Source organism: Lissotriton vulgaris, chromosome 2_1, assembly GCF_964263255.1.
Source record: "Lissotriton vulgaris chromosome 2_1, aLisVul1.2, whole genome shotgun sequence".
NCBI classification, from domain to species: Eukaryota; Metazoa; Chordata; class Amphibia; order Caudata; family Salamandridae; genus Lissotriton; species Lissotriton vulgaris.
The window spans coordinates 1,412,225,674-1,412,240,515 of record NC_141687.1 but is presented as its reverse complement, the minus strand read 5'-3'; the positions used below and the strand labels follow the sequence as shown (position 1 = coordinate 1,412,240,515).

General features: G+C 44.3%; 1 protein-coding gene across 1 annotated transcript in view; it reads left to right on the top strand.

Annotated features, from left to right (window-relative positions):
• Positions 1 to 14,842, top strand: part of SIK2 (salt inducible kinase 2) — a 313,110-nt gene that overhangs the window by 246,731 nt on the left and 51,537 nt on the right. The window contains exon 9 of the mRNA XM_086954303.1: positions 1,367 to 1,531. Coding sequence (XP_086810429.1) covers positions 1,367 to 1,531 — 165 coding nt within the window. The remainder of the gene's footprint in view (positions 1 to 1,366; positions 1,532 to 14,842) is intronic.

Below are 14,842 nucleotides of genomic sequence, written 5' to 3'. Positions count from 1 at the left end.
ATCCCTTTGAAGTTACATCTCAAAGCAAGTCCACATTAAAGTTCATGGATGCCTGATCTTCAATGACAATATTAAAATTACAGTTCCTTTCAAAAGCTTTTGCAGTAACTCCATAAGTCCATGTCCAAATTGCATTGTTTCTGGGCGCAATGTGTCTGAGAAAATAATAAATCAGCAGGAGTCCATTACAAAGCATCATGAGTGGCCTCAAAAATATAGTGTACATGTAAAGTAACTTTATTGAATCCATGGTAACTTAAACAATTCGTTTGACTAAGAAAGGGTGCTAAAATTTGCAAGATGATGGATCAGAAACTGCTCTGTCACTTCTGTTTCAAATTTTAGAGACAAAGTATGGTATCTCGTGATAAAAAAATGAAGTATGTAAGGTTTTTGTAAAATCCTTTATTAGAGTTCAGTAGCTGGAGTAAAATATTCTTCTTGTGTCTCTAAACAACAATCGATCAAGTAGTTTAGTCCTAAACAGTAAATAACAATTCAGCCTCCTTTGTATTATGTGATGGAGTCTTTATAAGGAAAAAAGTCAGTCAAGGCAGCACCTTTTTAGGGAAACTGAAAAGATTGTGGAACAATAATTTTCTATCCATGAAGCATGGACACAAATCGGTGTTACTTAATAGAGAATGGCAAAACACACAAGATGATGGACGGAAAGTTGCACATTGGCAAAACATTCACCCCCAGTCACAGATCTGGTTTAATCCATCGTTATTTTGCTCACCACGCCACCCCAGTTCAGACATGGCCATATGCAAATCAGTCTTGACCGTGTGACTCATGGGAACAGTCCAGCCCGAACTGCCAAGCCATGTCTTCCCTGGACCAGAATCAAGCATCCTAGGACCGGTTTCTGGCTATCAGCCGGCATCAACCAGGATAGCTTGACTCCAGTGGCATAGTGAGCACGGGACACACATCTGGGCATACCCTTACCACATAGGGCGAACAGCAAAACTCACAAGATCATGGACGGAATGTTGCATTTAATAGAGAATGGGCACATAAATGCCCAGGAATAAATCTGTTTTGAGGAATACCATTTTCACAGCTAATTATCAAGTGACCACATGCCAGGTCACCTCCAAAGGTAGTAATGAATAAAAGCCATGTCACCAAATAAATTGGATAAAAGAGCTGACGGAGCACAGTCTGTCATTGGAAGGGTCTGAAATGGATCTTCAATTTTGATTGTCGAACAGGCAAAGAATATTTGTGGATGTGTCAACACGTTAGTTTTTCAGCCATTTACAGCCTCAGCTGACACAAGATCACACTGTAACTGTGGGAGAAATGTTTTGTTTTTTTAAATAATTAAAATAATATACTTGTATTTACTTATGTACAGGCCAATGCAGTCACCACTTCTGTGAACTTGATGTCGCAGAATATTAGACTAATGAGGTCCCCTGTCCTGTCGCACACGTCCACGACAGACGCTTTCTCCTTCCCACCTTCGGTCTGTCAAGCTGAGCATCCGTTCATGGAAGAGGAGAATGTCAACACCCCCAAGGTAAGCGATGAAATCACTGCGGCAGCGTTACCATCTAGATGCAGAGCGTGTTTTTGTTACCCCGTAGCCACATATAATGCCCAACAGGTCTGCAAGTTCTTGTCAGAACTATAAGTTGGGAAGAACAGTGTCTGTGATCTGCCTTCATTTTTTAAACATTTTAAAGTGCGAAGTTAGTGATGTTCAACATAAGGTGGGGTCCCACAGTGCTTTAAATGGGCCGGTACAGTCCGGTACTGAGCACCTGGACTTTTTTTTTATTTTGGGAGGGAGAGTACCAGCACTTCTCAAGAAAAAAGTAATACTTTTAATTGTAGAGTACCAGCACTTCTCAAACAAGCAGGTACTCAGTCAGAATACCTGCACTTCTATTTTTCCATTTCAAACACTGGGCAGAGACATACCACGAGTGGGCACTGCTGTTTCTATACTTCGGGAAACCTTACCCTAAGGGAGGGAGTGCCATTGCTCAGCAGCGAAGTTACCAGCTGCAGCTCTGGATTAACTACAGCTCCCGAACAAGTGAAAAACACTACACGCAATCTCTGCGGCCAGGTAGCCAGCCATCCCTGGGCAGACATCTGGCTGCAGTAAATCGGCCACTAAATCTTCATGTTGGCGAAGTCAGAAAAATTCACCCACCTTAACGAGGGCAAAGTTTTTTTGCTCACTTCTTGCCAGACCAACTTGCGTAAAGCTACGCCGGCTCATGCACTAGCAATGACTGACCGGACAGGTGCAAAACAGTTTTTTTTTCTTTTGTCTACTATTTGGTCGGTACAAGTACGGATTTTGCACTGGGCAGTATGTGCAAATGTCAGTACCCTTAGTGCACACTCCAGCAAGAAGGTCTCTTACAGTAGAAGAGTCTGCACGTTATTCTGCACAGTTGCACTTTCACACTTCTTTTATTTTAGATTGTATTTCAATAAAAACAAAAATTATTATGGTTTTAATTAACTAAAGCAATAAACATATTTTTTGAATGATTTTTGATTTGCACAGTCTAGCGAGAAGGTTAAGGAATCTGGCCATGTCTTGGACGATATCAACCACTTTATAACCGCAATCCTGGACAAAAACTACAGGCCTTGAATCTAGAAAGACCGTTTTTGCTCTTTATAACAATTAAATGTCTTTGTATTCACCATCCTATTGTTTCAATCACCCATAAAACACGTCTGAGTAAGAGTCATGAGCCCCAAACAGGGCAAATCATGCCTGTCTCTGTTGAACCTCTTATAAAAGGTCTGCTGTTTACATTACTGTACTTGTCAAGCACTTTATCTGTTACAACATGCATACAAACAGCAGATTCTTTGTCATGAGGAATAACTCTGACAAAAAGTGAAGTAGGTGCTCAGAAAATGTGACGCAGGAGACTGGTGGAATACTATTTTGTACAGCACATTGAAGCGGATTTTGTTTGCATATTTTTGTCATTTTGCGAAAAAATTGAGATAGCTTCTGTTTAGAAAGGCTGTGTACTACAGTACCATAATAACCAGGAAGGCCCATGTTTCAACAAGCATTTGCAATGCAATAGGTCTCGCAGCATTAAAGTTTGAGTTATTGGCATTGTATATGACAATGGGTTGCATTACATTTGTAGCAAAGTCTGTATTGGTGTTACTAAAGTTTCTCGCCCACAAGGCCTAGTACCTCCAAACGACAAGCAGCCATCTTTTTTTTCCAAGCCTTGCAGCTTAATGCACTGCCTTCAGTTTCCCAAAACATAATCGGTGCGTTATTTTGTGTGAATGCTGTATGTCTAAATGATAGGAGTGTATGCGTGTGTGTGTGTGTGGACTGTGAGTTTGTGTAAGTGATCGGAGTGTGTGTGTGCTGTATTTATAAGTTAAAGGAGTGTGTTATATGTGTGATAGGAGAGTAAGTGTGTGTGTGTGGGGGTGTGTGGAGGTGTGTGAGGAGAACAAATTAAGAATTGGTAGTAAAGTAAATGTATTCTAAACAAGCAATTCTAAAGAGCAAGTGAGATTAGGTTCAAGAGAACTCCCACCGCACAATGCAGGTCTCTTTGCACAAAAATACACAAATCACTGCCATGATGTAGAGGAAACAGGTGATTATGCAGGCAGTGAAGTATGCGGGCTGGGGACTGCTGACATAGTGTGGAAGATCAGCTACCTAGGTAGGAGCGGTACAAAAGGGGGTGGTGACAAAAGGGGGTGGTAGGAGCAGCAGTCCTGGACCCAAACCCTCCCAGGGCCTCTCACAGAAGGTGCGCCTCTTTTGGAAGGGCAGATCGGACGACACAGCTTCGGTTCTGAGCTCACTGGACTAGGCTCTACACACTCGTGCTGACGTCACTCCAAGTTCCCTTAAAATGAAGGAGAGTCACAACATCTTTCTTAAAGGGGAGTGCATGCATGCATACATCCTCAAAACAAGTCAGATTTACTCTCTGCACTCTGTCGTAATTAATCATTCTTGCTCAACACGGTTCGAGTGGCCTCTTCTCACCATTGAAAAATAAACAGTTTAAGGTCCAGAATTCACTGGCAATAGGTTACATTGGCCTCAAGGTGCATTCTATACCGGAAGAATTGTAAAGAAAGCAATGCAAACTGGGCGAACAGTCCATCTGAAAACCCAATCTATCCAAGGCGGACTGACATCTTGTGTACTAGGCTGCCCTGCCCACAACACAGATGCTGGCCCGAGTTTCCTGTGGCTGTGGTAAGCCCCCCTCATCCCCTCAACAACTTTATGTAAACTTACTGTTCCAAGAGACCGCCCATGCCCTCTGACAGCTGCCGCGGGGAGCTGATAAGAGCCCTGACACCACCCCACCTCCCCCCACTCCGCAAGTCGCACGAAACAGGTCCAAAAACACAGCTGTTCGTAAGTCCGAGAACTACATACAGGAGAGGAGTATCACATGCTCCGGATTCATGCTAGGCAGCACCTGGGAGGCCACAAACAATAAACATTCCTGGATGAACTCCTTCGGCTCCTAAGGGCTTTGGGCCTCAGCGCCTTTCGAACCGAGACACACACTGCATTTGTAGGGAATGAAGGCGGCAGCAAGAGAACAGGTAGTGCGGACGGGAAAGGGGGCGAATAGCCCACTGTTCTCCCCCCCCCCCCCCCTCCTGCTCGGCCACCATCTTGCTCAGGCACCGCTGATACCATGCACAGCATGTGGCCAATAAGCGTGCGCAAATAAGTTGTGCAAATACGTAGCTTTATCTTCCGATTTAAAAGTTGATTCTGCACAGAAAACACGTTGCTTGAGTGTGAAAGCTTATCGAAAAGCACATTCAGTAATGTCGGCTTGCCGGAGTCACAGACGGAAGCACTTCACGGTAAAGCAGCAGGAGTGCACGCCGTATGGTTGCCTCCGTTCTCAAGTTGCCCAGATGTTAGAAGGTAGCGAAAGCAACCAGCCGCCCGGCCGGCCAGCCAATTGCATCGCGGCCCGGCCGGAAGTCCCGCCTCCTCGAGCACCCGAGAAAGGAGAGGAAAAGTCTTCGCGCGGCCCGGGGCTCCCGTGAGCTGCGGAGAGGAGTAGCTTTTGTCCCGCGGCCCCGGAGAAGAGCTGCAGAGCCGAGGAGTCACACCGGGAGCAAAGAGAAGTGCTGCGGAAAGAGCCCCGAGGAGCGGGAGCTCTCGTGTAGCCCCCGCCAGCAGAGCCCGGTGAGTGTTGTCAGGTGGGGGGGAGAGCTGCGGCGGGGGAGGGGGGGAGGTGGTGTCTCTGTATGTATGCGGCGGCCGGGGGCGCTTCTGTGTATGCGGCAGGGGGGGGGGGGGGGAGTGTCTCTGTATGTGTGCGTGCGTGTAGGTGCGCTCCTGCGTGTGTGCGGGGGGGGTGCGCGTGTGTCTGTGTGTGTGTGTGGCCCTTCCTGCCTGCGTGTGCATGTGTGTGTCTGTGGCAGGGGACGTGCACGGCGCCGGGCTGGGCGTGCGCTCCCACGAGGTAGAATCTCAGGCAGGAGACGCTCGTGACAGTCTGCTGTCCACATTCCTCTGAAAGTGATTACATAAGTTGTCGACCTAGACAGCAAAGCTTCGCTTTGCTTTCGTCTAGGCTCGACCTAAAAAGGTTATTTTTTAAAGATATTTTTGTGGTATGGGCTTAGCCGCGTTTCAACTGAGCAATAGATTAGAACGCCAATTTTTAAAGTTGTGTAAGAAAACAACAAACAAAAAGAGCATGAACAATAGAGAATGGAATAGTATGAGTGAAACGAGCATTGCTAAGTCAATAGTCCCGCCCTTGTAGTCATATATGCTATGCCAATGCGTTTTGTGGATGCTGTTAAAAAAGAAAGAAAAGAACGGCGCTATGGCGTTGCCAGCCTTGTCATTCTACAGGCGCATGCATTCGTTATGATGAATGCACACATGCAGGTGCCTACAAAATGACATCAGCACCATCATCTTTATTTAAAAAAAAAAAAAATTCTGACTGATCCAAACGGGCGGGTGTCACTTCCGTTAGTAAATGAAAAAAAAATGTTAAGTGCTCGAAAGATCTTTCCTTGTAGCGGCAAGCCTATTGGCAAATGGGAGCTGCTGAGCCCTCCAAAAACAAAGCTACAAAAAAACATGTAAATGAGAGCAAGGGGTGAGGAAGCAACGGGGAATAGAGAGAGAGGTGGGGGAAGCAGCAGACATGGTAGAGAATATTTCAGAGCATGGGCTTTTTTTCACAGGGGGAGAAGCACAAAAGGGAGTTAGCTAGAAAACTCACGTTTTCTCAAAGTGCTAGAAGAAAAAGAAAAATGTAATGGCCCAAAAGTGAGTGCAAGAATCCAGGTCAGCCAGTCAGAGGCTAGGCTCCAAGAGAGGGACAAACACCAGAAGAGGAAGGAAAGCCAGTGAAGAAGAAGTAAGCAAATGAGTGACAACAAAGCAAATCGAAGCAGTGAGCGGGCTCCAAGCCCACTGTAAGTACTTAGTATAGCCCACAAAAGGTCTTTTGCAACCAGATAGCTTACACGCTCTGGTAGGCGACATCTAAAAAGAGTGATAGAAAAACGGGGAGAAGGAGAAAGATGGGGAAACTGTAAGAGCATGAATTAAGTAAAAGGCAGAAAAAAGGCAAAAAAGAAGAGTGAGATAAAGATTGTCGAGAAAAGAAAAAAGAAAGAGGGAAAGAGTGAGAAACAGGATAAGTGGAAGATAGGGACCTAGAGAGAAAGAGATGCAATAGGGAAAGAGAGAGGAAAAGAGCAACGGAAAGAAGTAGAGAGAAACATAGAGGCAGAGAGGTGAAGGGGAGAAACAATATTGGGTCGCTTGTGAACGTTTGAGGGACCCTGAGACTTGTAAATATAGAATGTTCTACCTACGAACCTCTAAATAATTGGCAGCAATGGTAATAATAATCTCTAAATAATTGGCGATAAAGCATTGTTGAGTATAACAAAGAGAAATGGCCCAGCCACTCCACTGAGCTGCCGCCCCCCCGCCCCCCCCACCTCACCCCTCCCCGGGCTGCAGTTATTCCAAATGCTGCTCCTAGGGCTTATTTCAGCCACTACCTGGAGAGGGTCTCACTCTCTCCTCTCCAGAAAGAGAATTAAAGGTACCTCAGCGTAGTGAGTCGATTTAGGATAATGCCATTGACCACTTATGGTACACCCACAATGCACCTTACCTTAAAAAATATGCATATTACCAGAGCTTAAGTTGATGACTGATTAGACAGCAAAGTCTCCCTTCCCAGTTCATTTATCGCCATAAAAACCCACCCATTTATTTCATAGCAATAAAGTGGACTTGTTTCTGTGCAGTTTTTACTATCATAGATTTACAATTTCCACAGTGCTATAATCAATAGCCCAGGGCTCGAGTCGGGGGTACACGCAGGTACACGGCGTCCCCCCACTCTTTTCACAGGGTGGACGCCGTCCTCCCTGCCAAGAAGTGGGCCCCACAGAAATATGCTAGACGTGTCCCGGTGTAATTTTCAGACACATGGACACGTTCAGCACGTGACGTCATGAGGTGATTTGAATATTGTCAGTCCCCCCACTTCTTTTTATAGGACTTGTGCCCTGCAATAGCCTTTATTTATAATAGCCGGGTCTGAACTTAGTGGACTAATGTGTCCGCTGTAGGGGCCTGTATTTGACCTCATGGTCCAAGGTTCAGATCTTAGCAGGTCCACTCAGCCTTTCATTCTTTTGAGGTCGATAAAATTAATACCATTGAGTTGGGTAGCAGTAAACATCTGTTATTCAGAGCCAATATACCTATAGGTTAACGCGCACTTTACAAATACACATATTAGCCAACATAATGGTACTAACCAGTGAAAAGCATGAGATGACCCAACTTTGATTTGAACCTCTGAACAGCCAGTTGCACACACATTTCAGCAGTGACCGCCTATTCACCACGAACACTACTGGGGTCTCTGTTCGCACCTAGCAGTGTGCAACAATTTGAAGGGAAGAATAGTGACTTAATCTTGCTGATTCATTTTGCTCCTGTACCATCCTGCAAGCTTTTATAGAGAGCAGCAAATAAAAAGGCCACAGAATCTCTTCAGCTTCCTGCTCTATTTCGTTTCCACCTCATTACCTCTTCGGGTCAGGCCATTGTCCACATGTAGAACATAAACTACTTCACTGGTTCCAAGAACTGATGCTGTTTCAGGGCAGGTGCCAAGAGGTGGGCAGAAGTATGTCTCCACTGCAACCAGCTCCAAGGACCGGCATGCCGTACTTCATTCAAGTACTTACTGGCGTAAGACTTCACCGCACTCAGGATTTGTGTGAGGGGTTTGAAATCAGATCATATCTACTGCACCGAGTTTGTGTGGAAGGTGCCAGTCCTCCGGGTCGGATTGGTAACGCGGGCATTCTGGCAATGCCCGAGTGGCTGGTGTCCAGGTCCAGCTGTGGGCTGCTTTTGTGAGCAGTGTAGGGGGCCGCTTTGGGTGGTTTCTGCATTGTTTGGATACCGCCAGCGGCCCAGTGGGTGCCTGAGGGGCCTATCTGAAGGCAGGTGGGCGTCCATTACCTCCCTTTTATCACCGGGCAGAGGTGTCACTCCCTTTCTCTCGGTGGGCCAGTCCATTAATGTATGCATGTTGAGCGGTGGAAGGGGGCCTGAGCAGGAGTGGCCTCGCTTGTTTTCACGTATGTTTCACCAGTGTAAACTAATCCGTGCTTTTTTTGTTACCCTCCTCCCCCCATTTTGTCAAAATTAAATTTCGCCAAAGCAGTGTTTTGCGGAAAGGCAATATGCAAATGTGGGCCACTTTTTTTGTTTTTTTTTAGCGTGCCCTGGCCGATATTTATTCACAATCCAACCCTGCCAGTCCTGCTGCTCAAAGAAGAAGGCTTTGCCTGCAGCTTTTGGTCAGTGAGTGCACTTAAGCATAAAGGACTGGAGCAATTTGTAAAAAATAAAATGGGTTTAATGATAAATAACTGTGGCTATTTGTAAATTAGTACAGTTAAGGACATATGACTGCAATTATGGATTATTGACTGCAGCTATAGCTAGTTTAATGCATCAATTGCTAAATGACTGCAGCGATTGATAATCGGCTGCAGTTAAAGATGGATGATGTCAGCTATTGGTAAATCATTACAATTGTTTTTCAATAAATACTAAAGTTAAACGACTTCAGCTGTTTGTTAATAACTCTGTTTAAGGATAAATGACTCTAAGTGATTGCAGTTACGGGTAAATAGCCCCGTGTATTTCTCTATCACTTTAGTTCAGGATTAATGGTTGTCGGTGTTTGCAAATATGATCTATTGTCTGTATGTATGGGTTCGTTACTGCAGCTATTGGAAGCTGACTGCACGCACTGGTAATTTGCCTTAAAGATATGACTTCAGCTATTGGCAATTTACTAAAAGTGTTAAATGACTGCAGCTGTTGGTAATTTGGTTAAGGATGAGTGAATTCAAATATTGGAAAATGGCTGTAGCTTTGGGTAAATGACTGAAGATATATTAGTAAAAGTCTGTTCTTACGGGTAAATAGATGCACCAAGAGTCGATGAATGCAGTTAGTAGTGAACTAATGCAGATATAAATCAATGACTGTGGTTGCTAGTAAATGACTGCCAAGATGAGTGAGCAGCTGGAAATCTTAGTAAATGGCCATCTATTGGAAAACGGCTATGAATATTGATAAATGGCTGAAGCTGTTGACTGGGATAAGATATTTCTGAACGATGGCGACAGTTATTAAATGGTTGCATGTATTGACAAATGGATGCCGCAGTGGGTCACATGATAGCTGTGGGTAATGGCTGCAGATCCTGGAAAAGAACGCCAACTATGGACAGATGTCACAGCAAGTAAAACATCATAGTTTGATAATTACAGTTACTTTTCAAAAGTATTAGTTGTGTGTGTGGTACAGTGCAAAAAGGGGGCAAAATATCACCCCTAAATAATTAGGCACAAACATTAGGAATAACTCCATCTGGCACAATATATATACAATGCAAAACATGAAGCCTTTCATACATATTTCCTATAGACTAGAACATATTAAATTGGCAACAAATCCTGCTGGATTTTCTGACTCTTCATTCTGAACAATATGGGCTGACTCGAACTGATTCTGCCAATTCTGGAGCCTCAAAACCAAATGCACTACCGCAGTGCTCATTTTGTCTTTCCAACAAAAATACACGTCGCTGCTTGCAACTTGTGGTGGAACAATGAAAAAAAATCAATTTGGCAAATAAAACTTGGCCCTGATCAGTGATTGACCCTGTGAGTTCTAAAAGTTGGAAAACTAAAATAAGGGAATAAATTCAGAATTATTGAGAACTTTCAAAAACCAATCCACTAGTGTGAGGACGAGGCATGGGTGGAGTTAGTGAAACTCCGTGAAGGGAGCCAAAGAAATTCTGCTGCACCACGCAAAGGTTCACAAGCGGCGGAGTGCGATATGTCATGCTGATTTTGAACGCTGGGTCATTGTCCAGTGCTGTAAAATCAAGGCGAACAGCACCTTGCACAGGGCAAGAGGAAGATGCTTCTTTGTGCTGCTCGAGTAGATGTTCTACTAGAGCAGCACGTTCTTCAGTGCGAGCGGAAGGTTTCCCATTTCTAGCGGTAGCGACCAGCCACGACCGCCTGTGTTGAGAAATCTCGAGAGAGGTGGTCTGGAGTAGTAGTAGTAGTATAGCTTTATTTCGATATAAAAACATATCATAAAAGCAGCACATCACATCAGTTAAAAATATAATTGGCACAGCAGTATGATGACCAACATAATTAACAATAAACATTATAAAAAGCAATCAAGTTGTTTCTAAGAAAAAGCAAAAGAAGAGAAGGACATACTACTGTATCAGCAATTTTTTTGCAGTTCTTATACGCCAGGCCCAGCCCAAAAATGTTGCCATGCAGCAGGCGAAAAAGGGTCTCGCATCAGAGTGCAAAATGCGCAGGGCTTCCAGATGAGATCTTGTTCCCAAACTCCTGCATAGGGGTTTCAGCCACAACTTTCTAGGTGCTACATAGGTATTGCACTCGAACAACAGGTGTGCAACAGATTCAACCCTCATATCGCAAAAGGGACAAAATGGCACAGTTTGTAAGGGCGGCTTCCAGGTCGAGGTAAATTGACCGAGAGGGAGTACACCTAACCTGAATTTGATGTACAGTGATCTGTCACCTGAATTGTGGATTGAATCCAAATAGGGTTCCCTAAAAGGGAGCTCTTTAAATAACAGAAACTGGGCGACAGATTTACAGTGGTTAGAGTTGCACATTCTTTCGTTGTCCACCCAAGACCAGTATGCCTTTTTTAGTACTTGTTTTGAGGGAGCTGATTTATTATCCCAAGCATCTCCTAAACCCAATTTGTAAAGGAGGCACTTAACTTCCCTAAGCCAGGTGATCTTGTAGCATCCTGGAAGGGACAGAAGATCTTCCAGAGCATCTGCGTAGCTGTGGAGTTCAGGGACATTCCATATTCTGGACCATAGTAAGAGAGGGCGTAGTTTTGCTTGGTCACATATTGGGCGGGAGCCCGCATCTAGAAAAATGGGGATTGTGGGAGTACTGTGGGGTAGCCTCATGAGGTCTTTATGGAAATTATTATCAAGGGAGGCCAAGGTATCAATTCTCTGTGTGCCCCACAGTTCTGCGCCATATAATGCAGCGCTTACAACCCTTGCCCTATAGATATCTAGGACTGCCCCAATAGGTTTCAATGGCGAGGCACGCTGTTGTTTAAGCAGGGCTCCTGCTACCCTCTTGTGAGCAAGAAACACCTTCTGGTGGTGTGCCCTCCAGCTCATAGAGTCGGAAAGTCGTATGCCCAGATAATCGAATTCCTTGACTCTCTCTAGATGGACGGAGTCTAGAACGGGGGAAACAACTGCTTTCTTGGGAGGGTTTTCCACACTTTCCAACTTAACGTTGGAGAACCGCGGGAGGGGAAAAACTGTGCCATGGAGTTTTTCAGAACTCCAGGCTCTACGCGAATTGGGATAAAACTCTGCAAGTGGAGCGGAATTCCACACCCAGGCCTAGTAAGGATAGAGTTCCTAAATATGGAAACCATGGTAAAAAAACTCAAGTGTATTGCACAGTAGGGGACATCATTTTGACACGTAGATTGGGCATCATCAGCTTTTCCTTGCACAACAGCCTGCCTTGGTGTCCTGGAGTTAACACTGTTCATGCCCCTCATGGGCATCGCTGCTGGTTTGAGCCTCAGCAGCCCTCTTTGTCTTTGGACTGGCATCCAGTTTTGGTTTTCTTGAATCAACATAATCAGTCCCCCACAGGGGCACCAATGTGGCATTGGGCCTCATTGACCCTAGCTTTGGATTTACTGTCTGTTTTGGTGCCTAAAATACATGCAGTTTACCCCAGGAGTCTGGTAGCAACATTTGGATTCATATACCCTCTTTTGTATTTGGAAGGACATCCTGCCTTGAGGTCCTGGACACTTAGTCCTCCTTTGGCACTCTGGCTAGATTTGGACAGCATGGTCTCAAAACCATTCCGTTACCTTAGTGGAGCCACAATATCATATATTTTTTTTAGGGGGGTGGGGGACAGGGCCGACTTTAGCATTGGTGTCGCCTGGTGCTACAATGTCTGTTGGCACCCCCCCCCATCCATGGTGGTGGTGACAACCACCACGGATTCCCTCGCCACCACATTTTAACAGTGCCCCTCAAGTCTACATAACCACACTCATTCAGATGGATTTAATTGGTTATATAGCGCTACTCATACCAGTGTAGGGTGTCCGAGCACTTTGCATCACTCACACACACAATCATACTTGTGCAAATCAGTGTATAGGAAATGTTACATAAGCCAGAGGACTACAAGGTGTGAGAGTGACATGTCATTCATACTGGTAGGCAGAATAGTTGAGTGCTTGGTCTGAAGAAGCGCAAACTCAGAATTAAAAATGGAACACCATAGTTGGGGGTTCTCTTTAATAATAAGAATCGATTTCCACCCAAATGAACTCTTTTTGCACCATTAATCGATGCTCTAATCTATACTTTTCAGTTTGCATGCAGTTCTTCGATGACAGTTAATAATTCACTGTTCTATATTAGGATTTAACTAATAAGCTGCAAGTAAGAAAATGATGTCTCTTAGAAAAGCAGTAGCCCACTGACCTATTTAAATTATATGCACTTTGTGATCTGCATGGTACACATTCTTTGTGCCAGGCATTTTAGCCCTGTGCCCTATTTTATGATTAATCAAAACCTCAACTATACAAAACTCTGATCTCTCTCCATGAACAACATTAATCACCGGAGTTATCTTGACATTTTTTATTGTTGCCTGGAAGTTGCTGGTGGCACAGAACGCGGCTGCAGGGGCTCTTCAAAACAAAATAAACTTGCAAACATGGCGCCCCCTGAAGTCAGCACCCTCACTGGTCGCACCGCCTTAGTGGGGATGTGGTTGTATCCCTCATGATATCATGAACAAGTGTCGATTAACACATGATATTACTTCAGAAGAGATTCTAATTTGTACTTAGGATGTCATGTTATATTCTGCTTTGACCTTAAGTGCCGGTGTCTTGCTCTGGAAAATGTTCTGATTACGCTCACATTTTTTGGTGTGGTCACTAGAATATCATGGAGCAAAGTAGGCATTAATAGTGGCGTTTAATTTATTTGGAATGATTTCGATGTTTAGATTTTTTGTTGTAAACTCTATAAATGAGTTTTACTTTTATTAAGTGCAATTGCAATGTTTACAAGGACTAAAAACTCCTTAATAAAGGTATATTTCTTTCTTGCGACTATTGTGAACAAGGCATAAAATCGTTACTCAAGAACAGTGAAAGAAGCTGGATAAAATAGTTATTCGAATAGAATATAATTTTTCTCTGACAATTCGTTTTAGATTTTTGAGGGGTTATGCATCCCATTGGTGATGCAATACCTAGTGTTGGCCGTGCACAAACAATACTAATTCCTGTGGGTACCTAGAATACCATTGGTCATGACGACTATTCAGGGTCCCATTGGTGGTATTAATTACAAATAATTAGCTGGATGGCATCTAATTGGTCGCTAAACTGTTGACATATAGACATTCTCCTACTGTAGACCGTGGTACGCTTCTCCTAGATGTGTTGTTGCCTGTGAATTCAGTATGGCTCCCTGGCAGGGCCTTAAGTGGAATGAAAAAACTAGGGGGTCTCTAAAAGAGGTGTGGCCGATGTAATTAAGGGTGTGGCTTAAATATACGCAAGCTAAAAATCTGTGGTCAACATGGTGTGGGACCCACCTGGTATTTTGCTGCCTCTGTCATTGCATAAAGATATAGAATACTGATGCAACCAGTGCTTTAAATGGGCCGGTGAGTACCGGCACTTTTTATTTTGAGAGGGGGGAGAGTACCGGCACATCTCAAGAGAGAGGTAATACTTTTAATTGGAGAGTACCGTCACTTCTCAGAAACAAGCAGGTACTCTGGTACAGAGTAGCTGCACTTTTTTTTTTTTTTACCATTCCAAGCACTGGATGCAACAAGTAATATTACACCTACAACAAGCCAGGGCTATTTGCTTTGCCAGTGATTGTAGTTTGTGTGAGATAAATCCGCAACAACTATGGCTTCCTTGTAAAAAATATTGAAACTGCTTCAGTTCTGAAATGAAGAGACTGTGAAAGTACAATTTCGACCCTCTTTAAAGTTACCTCAAAAGCAGTGAAGGCTAGAACTGCTGCAGAGGTAAGATTTCTTTCACCCTGAATGCAAAAATGGACTGCCCACTAGAGACCCGGTTCCGCACCTCTTTATAGAACTGCCGGTGCTGAGCACTGGCAAGGCCCGGCCCACTTAAAGCCCTGCTCCCTCGGTC